General features: G+C 39.8%; 1 protein-coding gene and 1 pseudogene across 6 annotated transcripts in view; both read right to left on the bottom strand.

Moving 5' to 3' along the window:
• PLPP1 (phospholipid phosphatase 1) overlaps positions 1-25,437 on the bottom strand; it is an 87,629-nt gene that overhangs the window by 12,294 nt on the left and 49,898 nt on the right. For 3 of the 6 annotated variants that reach the window (XM_081826871.1, XM_081826872.1, XM_031027378.2), the window contains 4 exons: positions 23,403-23,442; positions 18,671-18,822; positions 12,578-12,858; positions 522-579 (listed from right to left, as the gene is read on the bottom strand). In XM_081826871.1, coding sequence (XP_081682997.1) covers positions 522-579; positions 12,578-12,858; positions 18,671-18,822; positions 23,403-23,442 — 531 coding nt within the window. The remainder of the gene's footprint in view (positions 1-521; positions 580-12,577; positions 12,859-18,670; positions 18,823-23,402; positions 23,443-25,437) is intronic. The other 3 variants (XM_031027379.2, XM_006732627.3, XM_006732628.3) reach the window with 2 other exon arrangements.
• On the bottom strand, positions 13,935-14,028 carry LOC115940705 (U2 spliceosomal RNA; annotated as a pseudogene).

Raw genomic sequence — 25,437 nt, 5'->3', positions numbered from 1 at the left:
CCCCTAACGCCAGCAGCACCCCCGGGGGAAAGGGGCCGCTTGAGCTCCTAAGGCCCAGGGCTCCCAGTTAGGGTCAGGCCGTCGCCCAGCAGCGGCCACCCCGGCCCGGTTCTCCAGAGCAGGGACCCGCGGTGCTGACACAGAGGCTGTTGGTATGTCGCAGAAAACCCGTCCCGAAGCAAGGGCGCACGTCACCGGCCTCCGAGCGCCGGGCTGGCAGCTTGATGGTCAGGTTCCTACCACTGGCAGGAAACCCCTAGTGCACGGGGGAGGGCCCCCCACTGCCCGGAAGGTGCCCAAGTCGCCGCCCGCTCCGCAAGGGGGCCTGCACGCCGGGCCGGGCCTCCCCCGCAGCCGGAGCGGGCTGTGGCAGAAGCACGGGCGCCCCTTCTGAGCCGCAGAAGCCGAGCTCACGAGGATGCCGGAGGTGGCCGCCCGGGAGGGGACACTGAGGCTGAACACGTGAGCTGCACGGCTGCACGCAGCACCTCACCCCCCGGAAACGGACGCTGAGTACTTACTGCCACGAACAGCATGCAGTACATGGAGAACGAAGAGTGGCCCGAGTAAAAAGACAATCTAGAAGAGAAAGAAGACAAAGGTCACTTTTCTTTTCTAGAGGCGGACAATCGTCTTGATGTCCTAAATCTTACTGCCTCGGAGCAGACCCCTCTCCGCCCTCACCTTGACGAAGTACAGGAGTGGGGAAGGGGTGCCTATGACTGAGGCTTCCCTCAGGGAACAAACGTGCCACGGACATTTCTTGAAGTAATGCTCGGCAAGCCACAACCCACCGGTATATAAATGGTCGGACTTCATGACACGCGAACTTAAAGGACCAGGATTTCAGTTTTATTTTCTACCCGCAAGGTTTGCCCCGGAGTGCTAGTAATACCCCCTTTAGAACACTCAGAAGTCGGGCGCCTGGGTGGTTCAGTTGGTTAAGCAACTGCCTTCGGCTCAGGTCATGATCCTGGAGTCCCGGGATCGAGTCCCATATCGGGCTCCTTGCTCAGCAGGGGGTCTGCTTCTCCCTCTGATCCTCCCCTCTCATGCTCTCTCTCTCTGTCTCATTCTCTCTCTCAAATAAATAAATAAAATCTTTAAAAAAAAAAAAAAAACACTCAGAAGTCAACTACTTCTTCAAAAAGAAAATCGACTTTAAAAAGTTAGAAGTGGTATTTTAGCCTTTTAAACGGGCACACATCCTGCCTTAGATTTCCCACCAGATGAAAGGGTTTTTGTTTGACATTTATTTTAAAACTGTGCACTGAGAGTCCGTACCAGATGAATCCACACTTTTCAGTATTATATTCTATCACCATGTGAGTATCATCTTCCCACCCAAAATGACAGAATGCTTGCAAAACTTAATTTTATGGCCCCTTCTGGAAAAGGGAGAAGCTTACTAACATCCATGATCTGGGTTCTGCTTACAGAGTGCTGGCCGTCGGAGCAGAAAAGGCAAGAACATTCGATCCAGTAATAGTAACTCCATGCAAAGGATGCATCAAGCAAATAATGAGAATGCTTCTTCTGCCCATGAATATGAACAAAACTCAGAAGGGCAGGCTTCTAAGTATTTTACTTATTACCCCCTGCTTGATTCAAAAGGAATTTGGTTACCTGGATTCAGAGAGGTGAAATTAAAACACAGATCAGAAAGTCATCTGTGGGGCGCCTGGGTGGCTCAGTCGGTTAAGCGGCTGCCTTCAGCTCAGGTCATGACCCTGGAGTCCCGGGATCGAGTCCCGCATCGGGTTCCCTGCTCAGTGGGGAGTCTGCTTCTCCCTCTGACCCTCCCCTCTCTCATGCTCTCTGTCTCATTCTCTCTCTCAAATAAATAAATAAAATCTTTAAGAAAAAGAAAAAGAAAGTCATCTATGTATGTTTGGCAACTGAGAGGAGGTGGGAGTGGAGATTTTTTAAGCATTGTACCGGTGATGATCTAGCAAGAATTAGGAGTCTTTTTCATAATCAGATACATCTCTAAGAAAATGAATATTCTCACGTCTAGTACCAGCTAGGAATTACATTAAACTTGATAATTACTGTGGATTTAATCTATGTAAAACAAGAAAAAGAAATCACTTTTAGCCTCACCAACTCTTTGGCTGTGGAGAATAGATCAATACAAGTCCTTCCTTTAAATTAGATAATTAGAGCAGAGTTCTACATATTTTTATGTTTCAGTAAGTTATACTGAAGAACCTACAAGTTAATAAAAGCCAATTTCAAGAACTGTCAAATACCATCAAGCCAACATGACCACGATCAAGGAAATGTTCTCAAAGCCGAGCAAGTTCAAAGTCTCACTAAGACTTCGTCTTCAGAGTAGTCACTATACACTGTGTGACAAAATTGTAAATTCCAAACCTACCTAACAGTTTTACACAGTTCTGATTCAGTCACAGGCTGATTTCACTAGGTAAAAACAAAATGGTTTCAGTTTTTTATTCCAAATACATAAAGAGGTATTTTATTCAGTATAGAATCAGCCAAATAACCTCTGACTTCAAACAGGGATTAAAACACATAAAGGGAGAACTCTATTTGACCTCACTCTTTAAGTCTCTAAGTCTGATCACAGTAAGTGATCAAACAAATCATGCTAATATGGACTTTTACCACTATTAAAACAGAATAAAACACCAAAATACAACTTCAAGTTATTTTCATATTCCATACACATATCTTTATTGGAATCTCTAGGAGATACAGCTCTTTATTATGTCTGAAACTCACAAATGAACAAATAATTGTATGAGTAGTTTGATAAAAATCCCAAAAGCAGGAGTGCCTGGCTGGCTCAGTCGGTGGAGCATGTGACTTGATCGAGGGGTTATAAATTCAAGCCCCACGTTGAGTGTAGAGATTACTTAAATTCTTTAAAACATAGTAATAGTAAAAGTAAAATACAATCCCAAAGGTAGTCAAAATGCAGATTGTTTTCATCACAGTAACCTCACTGAAGTACTTACGATTTTGGCCCTGGCCTCAGAATGTCACCCCGTTCTTAGATTTCAACCCAATCCTAGACCACCACCTCACTTCAGAAGAGGCCCTCTCATGACTGTAGATAGATAAACAATTTGCAGCAGCTTCCCATCAAAGCTTAGGAAAGTCTTTCCAGAAAGAATATTTACAGAGATCAAATGTATTCCGAAATGCAGCTATTTCACCAACTCAGGCATGACCTATGACACTGAGCAATAGGCGAGTCTGACAATGTAACCCACTGTGCACAGCATTCTTCTCCAAGTGGTAGATTTAAGATTTTTGTTTTATTTGCCAGCCAGGACCTCCCCTTCCCCTGGGAGAGCTACTCAGCCTGCACCCTAATGTCACAGCCTTCACCCCGCCCCCGCCAGTGCCCATGCGTTCCCACTCCTCAATCCATCATTCTTCCATCTCCGTTTTCCAACATCTACATTCAGCCTTACAAACTGCAAAGACAGCCAAATCTAACCTTTATCAGTCATCAGAAGAAAGCAACTCACAAAGTCTTTCTTAATTTTTTTTTTTTTTTTTTAATTTATTTGACAGAGAGAGACCCAGTGAGAGAGGGAACACAAGCAGGGGGAGTGGGAGAGGGAGAAGCAGGCTTTCTCCTGAGCAGGGAGCCCGATGCGGGGCTCGATCCCAGGACCCTGGGATCATGACCTGAGCGGAAGGCAGATGCTTAACGACTGAGCCACCCAGGCGCCCCGTCTTTCTTAATTTTTTAAATGGCATTTACTAAGTATTTTGGGGCTCGTGGTGAGGTTAAAGCACAACCTCCTAAAAATCTCACTGCTCTTGCCCTGCCCTCTGATTTTCTTTCCTCCTCCCCACTCCCCAGAGTTAAAAGGCACAAAACAGTTACCCCTTTAGCTATTCTTTTAGTTTGAAATATCTACTTTGCATTCATTCTTGAATGATGGTTTTCCTGAATATAGAATTGTAGGTTAATCCTTTTTTTTCTCATCACTTTGAGGGTATCATTTGACTATCTTCTGGCTTCTACATTTGCTATTAAAATAGAAGCCATTTGTCTGCCATTCCTTTCTAGGTTACCTGTCCCTTCTCTGTAATTACCCTCCCCCTCCTCCACCAAGGTCTGCAATGTTCTCCAGTCTCACGATCATGTATCTAGTAGGCATGTCTCTTTATTTATCTGATTTAGTATTCGTTGGCTTCCCATTTATATACTTCACCAATTTTGAACAGGTCTCAGCCATCACAACTTTGACTGTTATGTATCCTCCATCCTACTCTCTTTTTCTGAGATTCAGATTCAACATGTTTAACATTTTCATCCTTATCTATCTCTTAACCTTTCTTTTGTACTTTAAATCTTTGTCTATCTTCCATTTCAGCTCTCACTTTGTGTCTAAAGTCCTTTATCAGTCTATTTTTTTAAATTTAAATTACTACGTATGTATCATTTATAAAAGATCTCTTTGGTCCTTTTTCCAATCTATGGTCAATTTTGATCCTGTTCATCCTTCATTATATTCTCGGTCTCTATTTCTACACAGTAGATATACTGATTTTTATATTCTATATGGTAACTCTACTATCTGCAATCTGTGAGAGCTTATTTAGTTTGTTGTATCTCCTAACTCTCACTTAGGGTAGCTTGTTTCTATGTATGTTCATTCGCAGGAGAATATGAACTCATGTCCTTGACACTCTATCCGTGGGGAATCTTAGAGGTCTTGGTTTAAAAAGAGTTCTTCCAGCAAAGATGTGTGTTCTCTCCTGCTGGGTTCACTACCAATCCACTTTAAAAAATTTTAAAAATAAATGAATAAAAGAAAAGCCTGTCTGTTTATGGGAAACTCATATGAAAAGAAGGAATCTAAAAAGGAGAAGTTGAGAACTCGGGAGATAAAGGAAAGTAAAACTGGGTGTGCCTTGAAAATCAGATGACTGGGGAATAAAGGTTCTACACCCTGAGCAGTGGAACTCTGTGTCTCTGACAGATGAGCAGAGGTCAGGGAGTGACAAAGGTTACTGACAGAAGGGTAAAACAGACAAAACACTAATCAGGAGAAGAGAGGTCACAGGTTTCCTACAGCATGAGGGAAAAACTGATTACTTGGTGCAGAAAGACTCCAAATCACCAACATGGCATTATCGAAGAGTTAAAAAGTAAACAAAGGGCAATTGGTAGATTACACAAGGAACTTAACTCTGAGGCATTCCTATGCTGGCAACTAGTAAACACCCTACCTCCTACCGCCCCCACCTCCTTTTAAAACACACTGAACAAGGAAAACTACCTTGCTAAAAGGTAAAAGATTTCAGAGTGAGTCAGAAGGAAGACAAAGTTCTAAATCGCTTTCTAAGGTGTTTTTTAAGGGGCAGGAATGCTAGCCAGAGGCAAGACTGCCAGACCTCTACTTTTAGCCCTCTCCCAAAAAGACAACATGAAAGCCTCCTCAATCTGGCCAGTCCACTCCACTTCCTACCCTGATGCAGATCATGAAATCACCATTAACTCTTTACCAGCGGGGTCAAGAACGACGAGGCTCAAGACATCAGTCCAAGTCTGTACGATTATACATAAGATACGTTCATCAGAAAAATTCAGAAGGTACAGCAAATCAAGAGAAAAATTGCTGGTAAACTCCCAACCTCCCTGAGATCCATCTTAATTCATCTTGCATCCCTAACACCCACCACCATTTAATCGAGCATACAGGAGGTGCTCAATACATTTTTTAAGCTCAAACAGAATCTAATGTCTTAATGATAAATGAATTTTTATGTAGTTACCCCAGAAAATGTAAAATTCTTACACTTTTCATATTTTCAATGTCACAAACAAATGCACCTCTGCTCCTTCCCCCCCCACCCCCCACTCCCCTGACAATGCACCAACAATAGGGTATCACTTCAGTGGCTCCACAAGAAGTAGACCGTAACTATCCTGTGTTTTGACAGCTATAAAAAATGTATAAAATAAAACTAAGGATGTATGTTACCTTTGCATAATAAAGTTAGCATATAATTAAATGCTAAACTTAGCTAAGCCTATGCCAATAATCACAGCAAGCCACATGAGATAAGTTATCTGATTTTAACACCTTACCTCTGATGTGTTTTCCCCTTACAGTGGTTACAAATTCTGACTTTATCATCACAGTTCAGGAGAATTATAAAGTCCAGTCTAATACCCCTGCTCTTTTCACCCTTCTGTAAGAAACTGTGAGCAGTATCAATGTGTGTCAGCTTAAACCCGCACTACCTAAGGCCTCTTCCCAATACATGTGGCAAGCATTTCAATAATGTGTGTAAAATGTCCAGAAACCTTTTTTACATTATCATCAAAGGCAGTCAGATTAGTGGAACAAATGATATCCATAATGATAAAGTAACAGATACATTCTGTTGTAAATAAAAAACAAAGTTTTAGAAGTATTCTCACGGACACCTGGCTGGCCCAGCAGGTAGTGTGCGACTCTTGATCTCAGGGTTGTGAGTTTGAAACACACAAAGAAACACACAAAGACAGATTTCAATGATCTCTGAATAACGAACCAACACAATCCATACATCAGGTTTTACTTTTCACAAATTCAACGCACATTCTATCTCTCAAGAAAAATATTTATTTTCTAATTAAACGAAAATACTGAATGCATGCTGTTCACATTTATTCTGAACAGAAACCCCAGGCTTTACACCACTCGATTATATATTTTTTTAAGATTTTATTTATTTATTTGAGAGAGAGAGAAAGAAAGCCCAAGTAAGGGGGAGAGGCAGAGGGAGCAGCAGGCTCCCTGATGAGCAGGGAGCCCAATGTGGGCCTCGATCCCAGCACCCTGGGATCATGACCTGAGCCAAAGGCACACACCCAACTGAGTGAGCCACCCAGGGGCCCACCCCTCCATCCATTATATTTTTATCTGGAAAAAGTACTAATGTATCTACGCAACTTTTTTTTTCATATTTCAGAGCTGGCAATGGGGAATTCAAGAGTTCTAAGGTGAAGGTACAAAGCATCAATACGAAATAATCAGCTGATGACGTGTTCATGTGATTTAGTAGCCTATTAACATTTAATGCACAGCACTGCTGTGGGATGGCATGATATGCCGAATGTCTAAACTTAGAGTGTAATTAGTTGGGGCTGGGTGGGGGAAGGTTGGTTGTTTTTAAAATAAATTATGATATACATATATTTACCAATAGATAGTGGCAGGAAGTCACTGAAAGTAAAGAAAGGATCTTGTCTTTGCAAGTGTGCACCTCGACCAAAATAAAGCCACATGTCAACTCATTCTGCATTCAGGAAAGACAATCAGGCACCACGTCAAATCTCAAGGGAGAAAAAAATCTTTTGCTTTTATTCCACATTAAAACAAAATTATATGGAACATATAAATGCAACACAGGCTAAATCAAAAGTATGCGTAAGAATGTGTACAGCTATTTAGGTATTACATGGGGCAACTTCACTTTTATTTCTAAACAAAGAAGTTTCTTCAGCCTTAAATGCCCCAGATTGTCTTAGAAATTAACAAACAAGTGACAAACAAAACCCTGAAAACTACACTGGTTCTACTGAAGCTAAATCTAGTAAAACATTGCCTGTACCCCCTAAGCCTCCAGCCTAGCTGCCTGCCTGGGCTGCTGCTCGCTGAGCCCTGAGACACACCCCATCCTAACTCACACATTCGAACCTTACTCATCCTCCAAAATGCCTCCTCTCCTAGAAGCAGTATTAACACCCTCTGATTTCATGGTTTCATCCTCACTCCTTCAAGGCATGTATCTATCACACACACAGTCTCCCAACATGTCTCAGCCCTGGTGCAGTGAGCACCATGTACACTTTGGGAGGCACTCCCACCGCGACTAGGACTTAACAGCAATAGATAGTAGTTGAATTTCGTAACTTCATGGATAGGCTGAAGCTGTGATTCTCAGGTTTTGCCAGGTACTTAATCCCACAGCTAGTCAGTCTAATTATAATGGGTTTTCACTAGTATAGAAGGCACTCCCTCAAAACTCAGTTTTATTTACCTGCATAGGGGTTGCATTAAAAAAAGACAAAAGGAAAATTATTTCTCACATTCAACCAAACATATCACAATTAATCATCTAAATAATACAAAGCTGCCATAATCCAAAAGAACTTTATATTGAATATCTGATTTATATAGCCAAAGACCAATCGCTCAGAACTGATCAGAAACGCTGAGTCTATCCTTAAGCAAATGTAATTTAAATAAAAGCCAGAAAAAATAAAAAAGTAAATTTCTTAGAGAAGACAAAAGTTTCTATACTGTAGTATCACAAACAGAGCAGCTCTTAGCGAGCTGTCTTGCTCAACTATAGACCCCAACAGTTAAAACCAGAAACAGGCAAGACTGCTTAACTGATGCTCCAATGAAAACCCATTGTGCTTATTTCTTATCAAACTTTCTCGAGGCATTGACAAAGACATTTTGCGAAGACCTGAACATCCCAACTGCCAGACCAGAAAAGCCCGGATAGCAATGGAATGCCTAGACGACCACATCCCACATGTCCCCTTCCCTGCCCGTGATCGTGGGCTGAACACATAGTGACTCCCACCCATGATCACGCACTCCCGCCTGCTCTCTTGCATGTACTCCACCCCAACCTCTCCCTGTAACACAGTCGGTGTCCATCTTGCTGGTGGAGAAGTCAGTGGTTAAAGCTTGAGCCTGCCACCAAGTTCCTTGCTGGCAGCACCCTACATTTCTCCCTTTCTCTTTTCCAAACCATCTTCTCTTGAGTTACTGACTTCTCCTACAACCAGTTTATCTGAGTTTGTTCCACAACAGTGTTGGCAAGCCCAGCCAGGAGCTGTGCTTCCGATTGGTCCAGCCTCCTTGGGGTTCCCTGGCACAGAGCAATTGGCCCCAGGACCACCAGGGCTCACCTGCTCGGCTCCTTAGTGGCGGGGATAGGTCATTCGGTAACACAGCTAGTTGTGCACAATCTTAAATTCACCCTGCCAAACATCCTAAGATAACAGATGTCATGTGAGGTTATTCCCATCATCCAGGGGATTTTAAGCACTGGTTCACAAAGTACGGTCCTGAGATCAAGCACAGAGGCAGGAGCATCTGGGAGTGTGTTAGAAATACATCTTCTCAGCCCCCACCCCCACTTCCTGAATTAAACACCTGAGGAGGAAACATTGAAATCTGTGTTTTCACAAGCCCTCCAGGTGATTCTAACGAACAACTCATATTTGAGAGCCATTGGTCTAAATAGTCTCTAAAGAGAATGTTTACCTGGGCAGAGTGCTACAGGTCCGAACTGCCTGGGCTCATTAGTAATTTTTTTTCACAAAGTAATGCTATTCTCATTGGCATAAGCGAGGGCAGCTGGATGTCCCAGAGTTACAAGTACACAGCCCCTTTTCATTTATAGTAAATTCCCAGGTATTAATCTTAAACAATGAAGAGGAGCTCTCTGGATATTACAATTAATAGGTATGCCACTATAGTCCATTTATGTTCTCACTTCTATGTTTAGGACCCAGGGCCACAAATGAAGCCTGGTAAAAGTCCTCTGACATCAGTGATACAAGAGCACAAGACTGTGCACATATGCAGGAAGGGCAGGCAGAAAGAGGAATAGAAGAAAATAAGAAAACGAATGGGGAAAAAGCCAAAATTGTAAGAGAGTACTCTCACCCTCAGATGTAACTCTGACTCATTTATAGTCAACAAAAATGACTCATTTTGGGTGCTTATGTTCCCTTCTCTCCAATGTCAAGCATTATAATTTCATAATTAAAATAAACGTACAGGGGGCAGCCTGTGGAGATAAATAAATTAAAGGAGATTACACTATAATCCTAATATATTACAGACAATGTCTAGACTGAAATGTTTTTGCATTTTTGGCATCCCGACTTAAAAATTCAAGAGAAAAGCAATAGGAAAGCCTGAATCCAACGAAATTATGCTTCTCAACAGAACAGCAATGCAAAGCCACAGTTATGCACCAACGTTACAAAGCTCTGGAACTGTGGCAACAACTAACTCATTCTGGAAACACCAATGGAAATCCCATTTTTTCTCAGAAGATACAAAGTTTTCTTAAAATTTCATTTCTAGGTTTGATTTTCCTTCTTATTTCAGAACCCCAAAGCTAATCAGCAGATCTTCTCACTGAAAATGTGGGAGGCTGAAGAAACTTTAAAGGGTAATGGGTAAAAAACCTACATGAACTTAAGTCAAAAGTACCATCAGAGTATTACAGTACATGTTGGCCAATTTATAGATACACTAGGAAAACATACATAATAGGACATATATGGAGTGGAAAATGTAATCACATTTATGTCATTTAAAATAAATTACATTTTGGGGCACCTGGATGGCTCAGTCGTTAAGTGTCTACCTTCGGCTCAGGTCATGGTCCCAGGGTTCTGGGATCGAGCCCCGCATCGGGCTCCCTGCTTGGCAGGAAGCCTGCTTCTCCTTCTCCCTCTCCCACTCCCCGTTTGTGTTCCCTCTCTCGCTGTGTCTCTCTCTGTCAAATAAATAAATAAAATCTTTTAAAAAAGTAAAAAATAAAAATAAATTATATTTCACATTTTGTCCAAATGGCTCCTGTAAGAAAGAAAAATCTCTCATAACACATATTGTTGCAAGAAAATTTTGAGCTAAAATATAAGAAACAATACATGTGTAAAGAAACCATGTTCTTAAAGAATCATTTATAATGATATTTTCTGGAGTTTAGGTAAGCCCTTATCACCTGACTTTCTTAAATACCGTGACAAGAGAAAACATTAGAGTTTTCCTATTTTCTGTTGGGTGATGCAGGAGACATGTTACTAGAGACACAGGCATGGATAGTCCTCTATATTTCCCTGAGTCTTCAAACTCTTCACTGAAAGTCATTGCATCTCCTAGTCATTAAATTTGAGATCTTTCCCTAGGACATTGTAGTGTTATGAGAGCAGAGAATGAGATCTCCACATCCCACACCCTCAGAGCCCAGTGTTGGTGTTGGTAAGTTCATCACTCCTCAAAGCCATTTCTGGACCATTCTTCCCCTAGCCCTCTTAAAAAATGCTTGCTTACCTAAACTCAAATCAACAATACAACCTTCCATTATCAATTGCCTATAGCATTAGCCATTTCTCTCTCCTTCATTCATTAAGACTTTATACCCCTACCAGTCCTCCTATGATCACCTCAAAGCTTGCCATTCAACAGCCTCTCTATTCTCTGGTCTCGTTATCAACAAGGAGGTTCTTTTCCACTGCCATCACTTTTTTAAGTCCTCTGTGCTAGACTAAGCTCCATGAAGATGAGAACCAGAGCTTTCTAGTTCACGGCCAGATCTCATGCACACAGCACAGTGTATACTCTTAGTTAAATAAGGTGTTTTTTTCATCTCCACTAAATGCAAAAATTGGGGGCTACTACAAGGCCTGTGTAGCTTATAAGAGAACCAACAAGGACAATAAAGTGCCTGAGAATAATGTATAAAGAACAGTCAAAGGATATTTTACCCAAAGTATCTGTTGGATGATGAATAACTAAGGTAAAGTGACAGCTATCTTAAAATATAAGAACGTCAATCATACAGAAAAGGTAAGGCTGACAATTCTGAGACGTGAGATGGGGAACTGGCTCTGCTACTAATTAGTAGCTTTATTTATTTTTATTTTTTTTAAAGATTTTATTTACTTGAGAAAGAGAGAAAGAAAGCAAGTGAGTGAGCATGAGCTAGGGGAGGTGCAGAGGGAGGGAGAAAAGCAGACTCCCCACCAAGCAGGGAGCCCGATGCGGGGCTCGATCCCAGGACCCTGGGATCATGACCTGAGCCAAAGGCAGACGCTTAACTGACTGAGCCACCCAGGCCCCATTAGCAGCTTTATTTAATGTTACTGGACCTCCGTTTGCTCATCTACCCAAAGGAGTTGGACCTTTTGGGTTTCAAACATTCTATTTCATTCATGCCTAATAACGCTCCAGGTATAGAAAGGAGCCTAACAAGGGCATTATAAGAAGGCAACCTGAAGACCTAAAGCTGTCAATATATGAAGTTTCCTTACAAAAAAATATACTCTAAGAATACTAAGAGATAGAGCAGAACTTAATACACGCATCAAAGGTCAGCAAACTACAACCCCTGGAGCAGCCACTGTTTCTGTTAATAAACTTTTACTGGAACATAACCACACCCATTTGTTCAAGGATTGTCTATGGCTGTTTTTTCCTGGTACAACAGCACAGATGGACAGTTGTCAAATTAACCAAATGGCTCACAAAACCTAAAATATTTACTATCTGGTGCCTTAAGAAAAAGTATGGTGGCCCTGCACTATATGACATATGAAGTTCATTTTAATTATTCATGAGAGATGGAAAGACCTGCATTAAAATGCTCTTAAACAGAAGGTAGGGATAAAATGGGGAAAAAAGCATAAGTAGAGATAAGTCAAAATACGATCTCAATTCAGCTCCCAGTGATTACACTAGCTTCTCTCCCTAAGCTAGTGGATGGCTCATCTTCCAGTCTCTGAAACCTTTTTTTCCAAGAATACATAAGATAAAACAAACACTGAAGATTTAACACTCACCTGCCCTCCTTCACTTTGTGTGCATTCCCTCGACATATGTAGTTTTCAATGTAACCAACACTGCAGTTGATTTTTGACCAATCTGGGTCACATACATCCAGGAAGTGAGGCCGCAGTCTGCCTATTGAATACTTGGCAATGTCAGTCAGGGACTGACTAGCAGCTGCACCAAATAAAAATGTTCCAATGGCTTTGTAAATAGTGGCTATGTAGTTATTTCTGATAAAGGAATTCGAGTGCAAGAGGTTATAATAAACAGACAGGGCTTCTCCAATAATCATCTGAAAAAGAAACAGAAAAATAACATGTTAAAAAAAAAACCAGGCACTTTAAACAAAATAAAAAATAGAAAAGAAAATGGTAAATCACAATAAAATCTTTATTTTAAAAACACCTCCCTTTTTCATTTGCAAATGGAGAGTCAGGATATCTAATTCTAAACTATGAAAAAAGGTGTCAGATCAACTGTGGATACTGCTTACAAAGCAATGGCCAAAATAATTTCAAATCTACCTGAAACAATAAGACCTTATTTCTTTCCTGGTACTCAAATAAAATGAGTTTTAATAAGCAGACAATGATGTATCATGAATGACAAAAACCATGGTTTGTTCAAATTAACACAAACTTTCCTAGAGTATCCCTTGTATAAGTACTTTTATCTGGCAGTGTCTTCATTTTTAGCCAACATTCCTCTGAATCAAAAACATCCATCATATTTTAAAAAGTAAAATAGTTTCAGGGAATAAACTAATATCAAAGCAGGGATCTAACACTGAGGCCAAAGGGTACAGAGGGCAGAGATTAGCTGACAGAGCCTCCCAGCCCTGCCTCTCCAGACCCCTAGGCCTGCTTAACAAGGCTCTGACAGACTTCACAAGTCTCATTAACAGATCAAACACACATTTGATGCTCTCCTCCAAGAAAACATTTCAAGTGATTCTTTCTTTATTTTTCACTAAAAGTGGAGACAAAGCCTTCCCAGATTCTAGTAGAGTGTGTGTCAGCCAGCATATACTGCTATAATGAGTTTAAAGGCATAAAAAGCCTTCTCAATACTTGACAAGTTCACAGGCCAAAACCCTAAGAAATCCAAAAAATACTGAGGAGCAAATTTATACAAAATTACATTTGCTGATAAAATAATCCACATTCTAGCTACCTGAGACCAAAATAAATAGTTGAACAAGAAGAAAAAGCTTGCTTATTTATGTTGAGCAAGTGAGGAAATGCAAGTCACAAAATTTTTCTTAAGTACTAGTCTTGCTGCTTCATCTTAAATTTACATGAACAATCTTATAAAACATTCAAACATTTCCATTTGGTGCAGATTAATTATCTTCATGGTAAGCCTTATAGTAGGTAAAACAAATGGTTGCCTCCTAAAAGAGATTTTAAACTGATAAGAACAGATACTACACTTGATCTTAGCCAAAAGGCCAAGAAGCGATTAAGAACCTAACACCAGGGGCACATGGGTGGCTCAGTCGTTAAGCGTCTGCCTTCAGCTCAGGTCATGGTCCCAGGGTCCTCGGATCGAGCCCCGCATCGGGCTCCCTGCTCGGCAGGAAGCCTTCTTCTCCCTCTCCCTCTGCCTGCCGCTCCCTCTGCTTGAGCTCTCTCTGTCAAATAAATAAGGAAAATCTTAAAAAAGAAAGAAAAAAAAAAAAAAGACCCTAACACCAAAAGTTCTTTCTTTGTTTGGCTCCATGGCTCCATAATTAGAATGTTAAAACTTAGACAACTAGACTATGAATCCTACAAAAGAAAGAATCAAGTTTTAGTCATTGAATAAAAACCCAGTACCACCATAGTGGCCTCCAACAGAGTAGGTGGTTAGTAAATTTTAATTGAAAGGGGTGCCTCCTGGGTAAAACGTAAACTCCCTTAGTTTAAACATTAAGCCCCACAGAAATAGATTCCTCATTACAGTAATTAATGTGAATTCAGATCCTTTTCTGAGAACAGGTCTCTCAGAAGAGAAACACCATATGCACTTCTAGGGATACCACACCTCTGCAATTGTGCTTAGGGTTCTCCCAACCCCCTCCAGTGGCCCATGTATTAAAGTATATACTGTCTCCTCTGACTGCCAAGGTGTCCCAGCAACCGCCTTTATAGATGAGCAGCAAGAGAGGACTTCTCTCATGTTTCATTATGGAGTTGCTCTTTGATCATTTACAATATATACCAAGTATATTAATCAACCACAATTTGAGCAGCTAAAACTCCCCCACTTCAGCTGTCAGCTGTTCTTGTGTAAGCACTCAATTATTTTCCAGTTCTTTAGGGCCACCCAAACCCTGGTTCTTGACACTGAGGTGAGAAAGTCAGCTCACTAGGAGAATTCTGCGCAATGCGTACAGATGACAAACTGATTCACAGAGGTAGTGTAAGCTGAAACTTAAAACCCTTAATGCTGGGAAAGGGCAGCATTCCAAAGCTGACAAATGCTGGGTTAATGTACATCGTTTTTTATTATGTCATCCATCCTCACTGAGAGAGCTAGACAACAGACAAGTTCTAAATTGATTTTCTAAATTAAATGTAGGGATGTGTCTGAGCATTTCACTATACAAGACAGCCATATTTTTGTTTCATTTTAATACTTTGTCCTGCCCTCTGAGTCATTTATGCCAATGCTTAGCTTTTAGTAAAGTCCACACTTTAGCTGACTGTGGCCTTATCTTAGAGTTGTGATCACTTCTTATGCATTATTTACACTCCAAAGGTAGGATCAATTATTAAAGAACTAAAGATAATGTCTGGGGAACTAAAACAAAATTTTTTTTTTTTTTTAAGATTTTATTCATTTATTTGAGAGAGAGAGACACAGCGAGACAGGGAACACAAGCAGGGGGAGTGGGAGAGGGAGAAGCTTCCCGCAGAGCAGGGAGCCCGATGAGGGGCTCGATCCCAGGACCCTGGGATCATGACCTGAGCCGAAGGCAGACGCTTAACGACTGAGCCGCCCAGGTGTCCCTAAAACAAAATACTTTTGAAGATCAAAGCTAATAATTACCAAATCCATGTAATTCAATCATTTAAAACTTATGCACCACAATATTTTCTCACCATCTCCTTTATAGTTCCATCAACCAAGATGATTTTATACATCTCTACACTGTCCCTATATTATGTACCTCCCCTTCAGGGCCCACCTTCCCAAAAGTGTAGTGTAAAATCACTGGTGTGCTGGGACGCCTGGGTGACTCAGTCGGTTGAGCGTCTGCCTTTGGCTCAGGTCGTGATCCCAGGGTCCTGGGGTCGAGTCCCGCATCGGGCTCCCTGCTCAGCAGGGAGCCTGCTTCTCCCTCTGCCTCCCGCTCCCACCGCTTGTGCTCTCTCTCTCCCTCTCTCTCTCTGAGAAATAAATAAAAATCTTTTAAAAAATAATAAAAATAAAAAAACTTAAAAATAAAATCACTGGTGTACTTCCACTCCTTCCTAAATATCTTGAACTACCGTCATTCCCTTTATTCTACTGAATCTTTTTCAAAAGTCAAAATGGTCTCATCAGATTGAACAGTATTTATCAACTCTCATTTACCTTAACTTCTCACAGTATTTGACATCACTGATCATTTCTCCTTATTGAAATTCTCCCTTGGCTTCTGAGAAACTATATTAACTCTGGTTCTCCACCAGGCTCCCTCAATCACTTATCTATCTGTGGATCATCTGTAAGCCAGGTCAAAGCCTGGTATGAAGTCTGATTTTTTTTTTTTTTTTTTAAGAACTGATTCACTTTCTAGTAAATAAAATTAAACATTATTTACATGTCTAACCAAGTGCTTACTGAAATAAGTGGAGTTAATAAACAAAGTGAATTTTTTAAAATTAGTACATAAAACTACCACCCTGTGCAGTGTTGGCTGATATAAAAATAGTACTTTCATAGCACCTTTAAAGAGTCTGTTCTTTTTTAAGAAACCTACACTCAATTTATAATCGTTTTATTAAACACAGAGATAACTTTCTCACATAGATGATGAAATCGTCAAAACTTAGGAATTCATGAAATATAAATAACAAGTTCTCGCTCACTGAGGGTTCCATCAGGCCCTGTGTGGGTGCAGGCTACACCTACAGTGCCCGGCCGTCAGAACCCCGTCCTGCAGCAGGCCTCTGGTCTGTACTGGATTTCTGTAGTTTTGCTTGTGCAGCAACCTTTTGACTGAGAGACACAAAGTCAAGCAGAATTGAAAGACAAGTCCAGGGGCGCCAGGTGGCTCAGTCGTTAAGCGTCTGCCTCTGGCTCAGGTCATGATCCCAGGGACCGAAGATGAGGCCCACATCAGGCTCCCTGCTCAGCGGGAAGCCTGCTTCTCCCTCTCCCACTCCCCCTGCTTGTGTTCCCTCTCTCGCTGTGTCTCTCTCTGTCAAATAAATAAATAACATCTTCAAAAAAAAAAAGAAAGAAAGAAAGACAAGTCCATCTGCAGCAGTGTTCGAATACTCCAAGGGAGAATCTTGTATGAACTCAGCTACTACAGCTGACCCTTCGACAGCACGTGTTTCAAATGAGTGGGTCCACTTACGTTATACAGTACTGTAAATGTATTCTCTCTTTAGGATTTTCTTACTAACGTTTTCTTTTGTCTAGCTGACTTTATTGTATAATACATGTAACATACAAAATATGTGTTAATTGACTCTTTATGTTATCAGTAAGACTTCCAGGCAACAGTAGGCTATTAGTAGTTAAGTTTTGGGGGAGTCAAAAATTTTAACACAGATTTCTGACTGCACCGGGTGTCAGTGTCCCCTAACCCCAACTTGTTCAAGGGGCAACTGTATTTGCAACTAAGTATCCTATTAAAAACTTTAAATTCACATAGTATCTCAGAAACACACATACTTAAAAAAAAAATCTACTCTCACTGCCTTCTTAAAGAAACAATCATAGGCTTGGCTTTTGTTCTTTCAGCAGTAAAAATTCAGTGTAAAGATTTGTCTAGATTAAAGGGATCTGATTTCTTAAAACTTCACCTTACTGTAGAAGAGCCAGCCAAGGTCACTATGTAATTACTCTCATTTCATTCCAGCACCTAGGACATGCCAGGTTCCACCATGCCCAGCTCCCAGGCAGGCAGCGGGAGTCCCAAGGAGAACAAAGCACCATCTCTGCCTTCCAGGAGTTTACAGTCTCATAAAACAAACATGTTTATGAGAAAGGTTTTCTTTTATTAATTATGTACCCCAAATAATGAGTTGATTAATTCTCAATGCTAATAAGGAGCCGTGATCATTCTTGAATAAAACATTGAATTTCTAAATTAAGCTTTTTTTTCAATAAACACCAAAACTGACAAGACACACATGTTATCTTATTGGCCTACCTCCTGGATGGGACCATATTTTCTACTTTCAACCAACATAAATCTTCCTTCTAAAGTTACAAGTCATGGAGCATAAAGCTATTTAATCTAAGTCACAGACTCTCTCAGTTGAGAAATTATGAAATAATCTAGTCCAATCCCTTGATGTCTTCTCCTTAGAGCACAATCTCTAAGCATTCTCACCCGAAATCCTAAAAGCAATAGTTACTATTAGGTTTCAGTACCAGTAAAAATTCTCTTGTGTTCACTGCTGATTATATACACAACTTTGGCTTTTCTCTCTAGTTGCTGGCATTATATAAAAATTCTTTAACATGGGTTAGAATGAAGTCTTAACATTAGTTATTTTTCTTTTTTTAGAACTCGGTAACTAGAAAGTAGGTACATTCACACAGATCCCACAAATCATAAAGTAATACCCTAGGTACAAAGTATGCTAAAAACATACTGCTATAACATGTATCTACTGCATGATTACTGCAACAACAGCAACTTAGAGCTCTAAAAACCACAGTGACTTGGAAAATATGAGCATAAAAGCTACACACATTCAGTTAAGATTCTTCTAATTATACAGTTATTCCTTTGGTTCCACTTAAAATAGCTGAGATCACCTTGATCAAATAACATTAATTAAACGTTAAAAAAATACATTGTTTTGGACATTTATGCATTCAGTCATTAACAGATTAACACAAAATTAAGCCAACTGCCCAAAAGTGATAAACTTGGAAAAGTGGATTTGACTTACAACAATAATACTGAATGGAATGATTATTCCACCTAATAACGCATAAGGTATGGTGTCTTCTTTGTAAGGATACTTGATGGACTCATCATTACAGAATATTCCTCGTTGGAAGGGGGTATGCCTTGAAGTAAGAATTGCAAAAGGCAATCCAGCTAGCAAAAGGAATAAATGAAAATATCATTAAAATGGAAATACGAAAATTAATGGCAATAATTATCCCAGAGACTGTTTAAAAATGCATTTGCCATGAAAATAAATAAGAGCACATAAAAAGGAAATGCAGCAATACAAGCAACACAAGTTAGAAAGATTACAGTTGAGATTAAAAAGAGAGAAAGGGGACTAATGCTTTACCAATCTAACCAAGAGTGAGTATCTTCTTCCCTTTGTTTGTGCCCGAACACGCTAAACAGATGGCAGAGAAGACAAAAAAATCCCTTCTCATGCTCGTTTGCCGCTCAATCACAGGGTTTTCAACACTATTCCCAAACCCATCTGTCATGCACTCTGCTTCCAAAAGGAAAACAGCTTTTTGACATTACCCATTTTGTCTCTACATTACTACCACATTTGGACAGGACATGGTCCTGGCTGAGCTATTAGAGTATCTGAATAATATGTTATCCACTCGTTTCTATACTGTCTATAGCAAGTTTCGAGCTGCTGTGAAAAGGATCTGAACTTAAACCAAGTGTAAGAAAAAATGGACAATGAAGTCAAGCACAAAAACACCAAAAGATAGTTCTGTTTTCACCCATGTTTTCCCTCAAGATTATGTCTCACACTCACCTCCTAAACTGTCTTTTCCCTAAAAGTCAGCTTTAAGAATTCAGGTCTCCTTCACTGAAGCAGACATACTGATTAATATGCAGCATACCAACTAGGAATACTCTATAAAAGAGTTATAGGTTAGCAGAAACCTTCAACATGAGGTCTGTGTCGAGACTTACCCAAGTATGGAAGATTGTCTCTCTCAGAGACCCATTCTCCCAGCAGCAATGCCATAACCACCAAGCTAACATACTCATTGTATGTTTAAGTGTTCTTTCCATGAAGCACCAAGTCTTGATGACCATCTACAGGTCTCCTTAACTCCACTAAAACCCCAAAGGCTGAATGACAAACACAACTCTGCCACTCTGCCTGAGTGTCGTTACTACAAATATCAAGTATGTTCTACCTACAAGAGCTAAATGAAAAGAAGTATATTCCTAGTTCTTTTATTTATCTTCCTGTTTTTCATTAACACCCTGAATACATGAACCAAAGTTTCTATCTTTGTGTTAAATCATCTGCCAAAAGTGGCAATCCATTAGAAGTCTTTAAGATGTTCACAAGGTTCCCAAAGCCATACTTCTAGTAAAAGCTACAATTACAAATAAATAAATAAACTAGAATTGACTTTGCTAACTGACCCTTATACTACCTCTTATGTCTGATTTCAGACTATCCTCTGATTCACTAAACTGTCTGCACTCAGAGGAACAAGGTGAAATGCCCAAGCCTTTAACACAGATAGCACAGCTCCAGCACAAACTTTGTGCACATAGCAGCCATGCTGTGGAGGTTAGTAAGCAGATCTGCGCTATCAGTCGCTGCCTGCCCTGTATGGTAACTAACCATTCATCCTTCAACCAATAGCCATACTCTTACCGCATGAGCAAATTTATTTTGTATTCACAAAGTACCACCATTTCTACAGTTCAATTCTACTTGGAAAAACTCTACACATAATAATGGAAACTTTCAATCTCTACATTGCATATTTCTGAACTGGTTGAATTTTTCAGTGATGTCTTTCTTTTGTAGTGGGACAAGAAAATATCTAGTACAGAAATTAAATCCACATATGATTAGTGTCCAAAACTCAATAGGCTTTATGTCCTTATTCTCAGGAAAAATTCGTATTAATAGACCCAAATATATTGAAAAATGTTCTTAGCAAGCATATCCACTAAGCTGGGTTTTGTTTTTTTTTTCCTCTGACCAAAACAACTATGTTGGAAATTATTTTTAGATTTAGAAAAAAAGTTTGTGGGTATTTTTCTTAGGATAAGAAGGAAAGAAAATAAAATCACATACAAGTATAATTAGCCCATTTTTAAAAACAGGAATATATAGATGGGTAAATATTGAGTGAATCCACTATCAAAGAATTCTGGTAGGTGCTACCAGGAATACAAAGTTATATAAGGCACAATACATAGGTGCAGCAAAGAATAAACAGAGGTACAAAAAGCTATGAAGGTTCAAAAGAGAAGTTCTGATGATATGCAAAAAGCTGGTGGTTACCACAGAACTCAGCAGAAAGCGTCTAATAAAGACAAGAGATTTAGGGGATATAAAGGATCTCTGAAGCCACAGAGGTAAAAGAAAGAGCAGGACAGATATGAAATGAAATGAAAAGAAGAGGAGGGTGAGGCACAGGGCAGCAGCAATATTAAAAGGATGAGCACAGGAGGAAGATCCACTGAGGCAGACCTGGAGGGCCGGAGAAAGGTCAGGAGAGAGTAACATCACTGAAGTCAAGTCCAGAGACAGCATCTCAGGACGTGGTGATTGAGCCACAGCATCTAATACATTTTCAAGAGGCAGACTTAGTAAAAGTGGTTTTAATAAGGAAGAAAGGGTGGAAGCCATACCATGGAGATTTTAGTAAGGAATGATTAAAAAAATAAAAATTTAAAAAAGCAGGGATCTACCACAAATGCACACTATTCTTTTAAGAGTGTGAGTGAAAAGCAATTTTATCACAGAAGGCCTTAGAAATATCTTAAATTAATAATATTTGCAATTTCTGAGAGTCCATGAGATCTATTTTATCAATGTCATTATCCAACACCATTTCACTTTTACTAAACCTGAATGTAGACCCCAAAAAGGGGATGGAGAAGATCAAATCACCAGTTGTTCACTGACCCACTTCAGGCTCAAAAAGATGACCTAGTCCAGACTCCTGCTCTGGAAGTTTTGGAAATGGAACAAAGACTGACTCAGTCAGAGCTGGCAAGGAGCACTGAACCATGCACAAGAAAGAATGGCTGAAGAGGCTGAGGACAAAGTAGGCCTGCAAAGAAAACAGAAGTGACTAGCCTGGCCGCTGAGAGTGAGAAATGGGGAAAGCGGCTTTGGCTCCCCATTGCCAAAGGGCCTCACTGATCTTGCTGTTTTGGAGCTGTTAGAGTGCCCTGTATCCTGTCAACAAAACCCAACCTTACTCCAGCTAGTTATAAAGGAATTCTGCCCCTTGCAACCAACAGAGCCATAACTAAAACAATTATAAAAACTCCTCCTACTGTGAGAGCATGTCGATTACTAATTTTTTTATTAGCCTTTGTAATGCTAGAGTGAACACTTCCAAATACTAGACCTTGTTTTCATTTCTAATTATTTCCTGAGAATATACTTTTTATGTGGAATTACAGGCCAAAGGATATAAATGTTAAGGTCCTTGACAAACTGCTCCAAAAAGGTTATTTTATATAACCACAATTTACTCTATCAGCCACAGTGTACAAAAATATGGAGAAATGCAAAAATTTAAGTAAAAACATCTGATGCTATTGTTAACTAAAGATTTCAAGGCAAAAGAGAAGGGTTCCACTTAGACTTCTCAATGTAAATCGAACACCCTTTTCCTTTTACCTGAAAGATTACATCTCCAAGACAATCCCTTTTCATCATTAGTCAAATGACTACATTTGTCAATGTTTTTCTTAATACTTCAGTACAAAATTCATTTTCATTCCCTTTTTGAAAAAAAGTTTACTGAGGTATAGTTCACATACCATAAAATTCATCCACTCATAAGTATATCATTCAGTGATTTAGGTAAATTTATAGAGTTGTACAACCATCACCACAATACAGTTTTAGAACTTTTTCATTACCCCAAAAATTCTCACAAGCCCATCTGCATTCAATCCTTGCTCCTACTGCCAACCTCAGGCAACCACTCATCTGTTTTCTGCTTTTTGAGCATTTCACTTAAATGCAATCATTCAATATGTGGTATATCTTAAGTCCTTATATCAGTTAGCATAATGTTTTTGAGGTTCATCCACATTGTAGCATGTATTTTGTTCCTTTTGTATTGCTAAATAGTATCCTACTGCATGTATATACAACATCTGGTTTATCCATTCATCAGTGGATATTTGAATTGTTTCAGTTTTTGTCTAGTAGGACTAATACCACTATAAACATTCACGTACATGTTTTTGTGTGGACATATATTTCCCTTTCTAATGAGTAGACACCTAAGAGTAGAATGGCCAAATCATATGGTATATGTTTATATTTAACTTTTTAAGAAATTGCCGACCTGGGGGCCCTGGTGGCTCAGTCGTTAAGCATCTGCCTTCGGCTCAGGTCATGATCCCAGAGTCCTGGGATCAAGCCCCACATCGGGCTCCCTGCTCAGCGGGAAGCCTGTTTCTCCCTCTCCCACTCCACCTGCTTGGGTCCCCTCTCTCGCTGTGTCTCTGTCAAATAAATAAAATCTTAAAAAAAAAAAAAAATTGCCAACGTGTTTTCCAAAATAGCCATACCACTCTACACTCCCACATTCTGCTTTTTAATATGCCCATGTAGCTAGTCATATTCATCCATTTAAGAATCAGATTTTCTGCATGGTAAACTCATACTTACCCACAAATAAATATAGCCTTCTACTTTCTACTAGTGAATATTTGTCATAGTTCAAAAGAGAATGTGTGATAGGGTAACTCACCACTTTCACCAGCTAAATACCACCAGAGCCGTTCTTCATCCTTTACCAGAGATAGGAAAAGATAATTTAAGAACATGGTTGGGTGCCTGGGTGGCTCAGTTGGTTAAGCCTCTAACTCTTGATTTCAGCTCTGGTTGTGGTCTCGGGGTCATGGGATCGAGCCCCATTTTGGGCTCCGTGCTTAGTGGGGAGTCTGCTGGAGATTCTCTCTCCCCCCCTCTGCTACTCCCCCAACCCACGCACATGAGTGCTCTAAAATAAATAAAATCTTTAAAAAAAAAAACAAAAACACAGTCACACAACATCTTTCACTTCCTCTGCACAAATACTCAGCATCTTGAAACCATGATATAAACAAAGATGTTAGTTGGAAAGATTGGCGGTGGGGTGTCCAACAGAACTGAGAAACTGTGATTAAGAACTTTTTTACATGTGAAGGGAAATAGTGAAAACTACACAAACACCTCCACAAAATAATGTTTTAAGGTTCATCAATGGTGTAGCATAGACTGATATCTTGTTCTTTTTTACTGTAAAATGGTATCCCATTAGGGGTTATAAAACTATCTGATGCTCAGGAAAGAGTGGCATGCAATTTCTGAGTCCACAGCAGCAAATCATTAAGGGACACACTTCCCCCTAAGGCTAAGAGCAGTAAGCATCAGCCTGAGAAATCCGGACACAAAACTATCAGACACCACACTTCAGTAGCCTCGAAGAGGAACATAACCCACTGGCAGATAAAAGATACCACCAAACAGAGAGGACGATGTCCATTTGTGAAATCTCAGGGATCATATTCTCCTAATGCCTGAACAAGAAGGGAAGGATGTAGATGGAGACCAGAACTATAAAGAATGTAAAGGTACAGACTGAACTGTAGAATAAATGGGTCTATTATTACTTTTAATACTTGACTGTGGCCCTAGGCTAAACAGATAAGGGAGGTGTTTATTTAGTCTACCTTCTTTATTAGTTCATTTGAAAACCTACCTTTGTTTACTCACCAATGGGGACATTCCAAGTAGGAAAGAGTCAATTTTGAAAATACGAGTTGTCAAAGATGCTAGTGAGGACCTAAGATATAATTATACTTAATAAAATAGTAAAAAGAATATGTCAATGCCTTCTTTTCCTTCTGCTTATATTTAAAGAGCACAAAACTGTGGTGACTAAGAGAACCTGTGAAGTTACTCTGCTCCATACATGCATAAAATAAAGTGTACTCGGGTACATGGGAATACATGATAAAATAAGGTTCAGGAAACAGAGGGAATAAACCAGAAACAAAAATAATTATTGAACTACACCAAACAACAAGATTCAAGAAGAAGGAACTAAGATCAGTTTTATTACTTAAAGCACTGAATGTTTTTCTTTTGCTGTAAACAATTCAGAGCAGTCACCTTATATATAACACACTCTCATGTTACATAGAGTGTTGATATGAATATATTTCATTAATATTAATCTTTACTAGGGGCAGGGGGTTTTTTTTAGTGAAAAATAATTTTTTCAACTAGCATAAGAAATTATAACTAAAATTAACTGAAACTAGAACATCACTAAATCTTAAAGAACCCTGAAAAGTTTAATATTAACTACATTTGAACACAATTCAGTATACAGACCACAATCTTACGGAACTCCATCTGTAATAGAAGTCTGATGAATTCAGGAAACTTAAGGAAGATATAAAAATAACTTTTTTGTCAACATTAAGAGATAATATAATTCAACAAGAGAAGGTAAAATCTCAAAATCTTGAGTACTGTTTCTTTAATAAAGAAGCAATCATTCAGTTCAACAATTAAGTGGGGTCTTACTACTCTGTACCAGGCACTAGTCTGAGGGGAGACGTAACTGCAGATACAGTACAGATCTTATAGTGGTCAAGTTGTGAAGTCACTTACAAAGTAGAGTCAACAGTATTTGTTGATGGATGGATTGGATAGGAGTGTGAGAAAAGAGGAGTGAAGGATGACCCCAAGGTTTTCCATTTGAGAGACCAGAGCGGGGGGGGGGGGGGGGGGGG

Source organism: Leptonychotes weddellii, chromosome 7 (genome assembly GCF_054177405.1).
Source record: "Leptonychotes weddellii isolate Sample4059 chromosome 7, ASM5417740v2, whole genome shotgun sequence".
NCBI lineage: Eukaryota > Metazoa > Chordata > Mammalia > Carnivora > Phocidae > Leptonychotes > Leptonychotes weddellii.
Note: the sequence above shows the minus strand (reverse complement) of the source record. Positions and strands in the feature narration are given on the sequence as shown.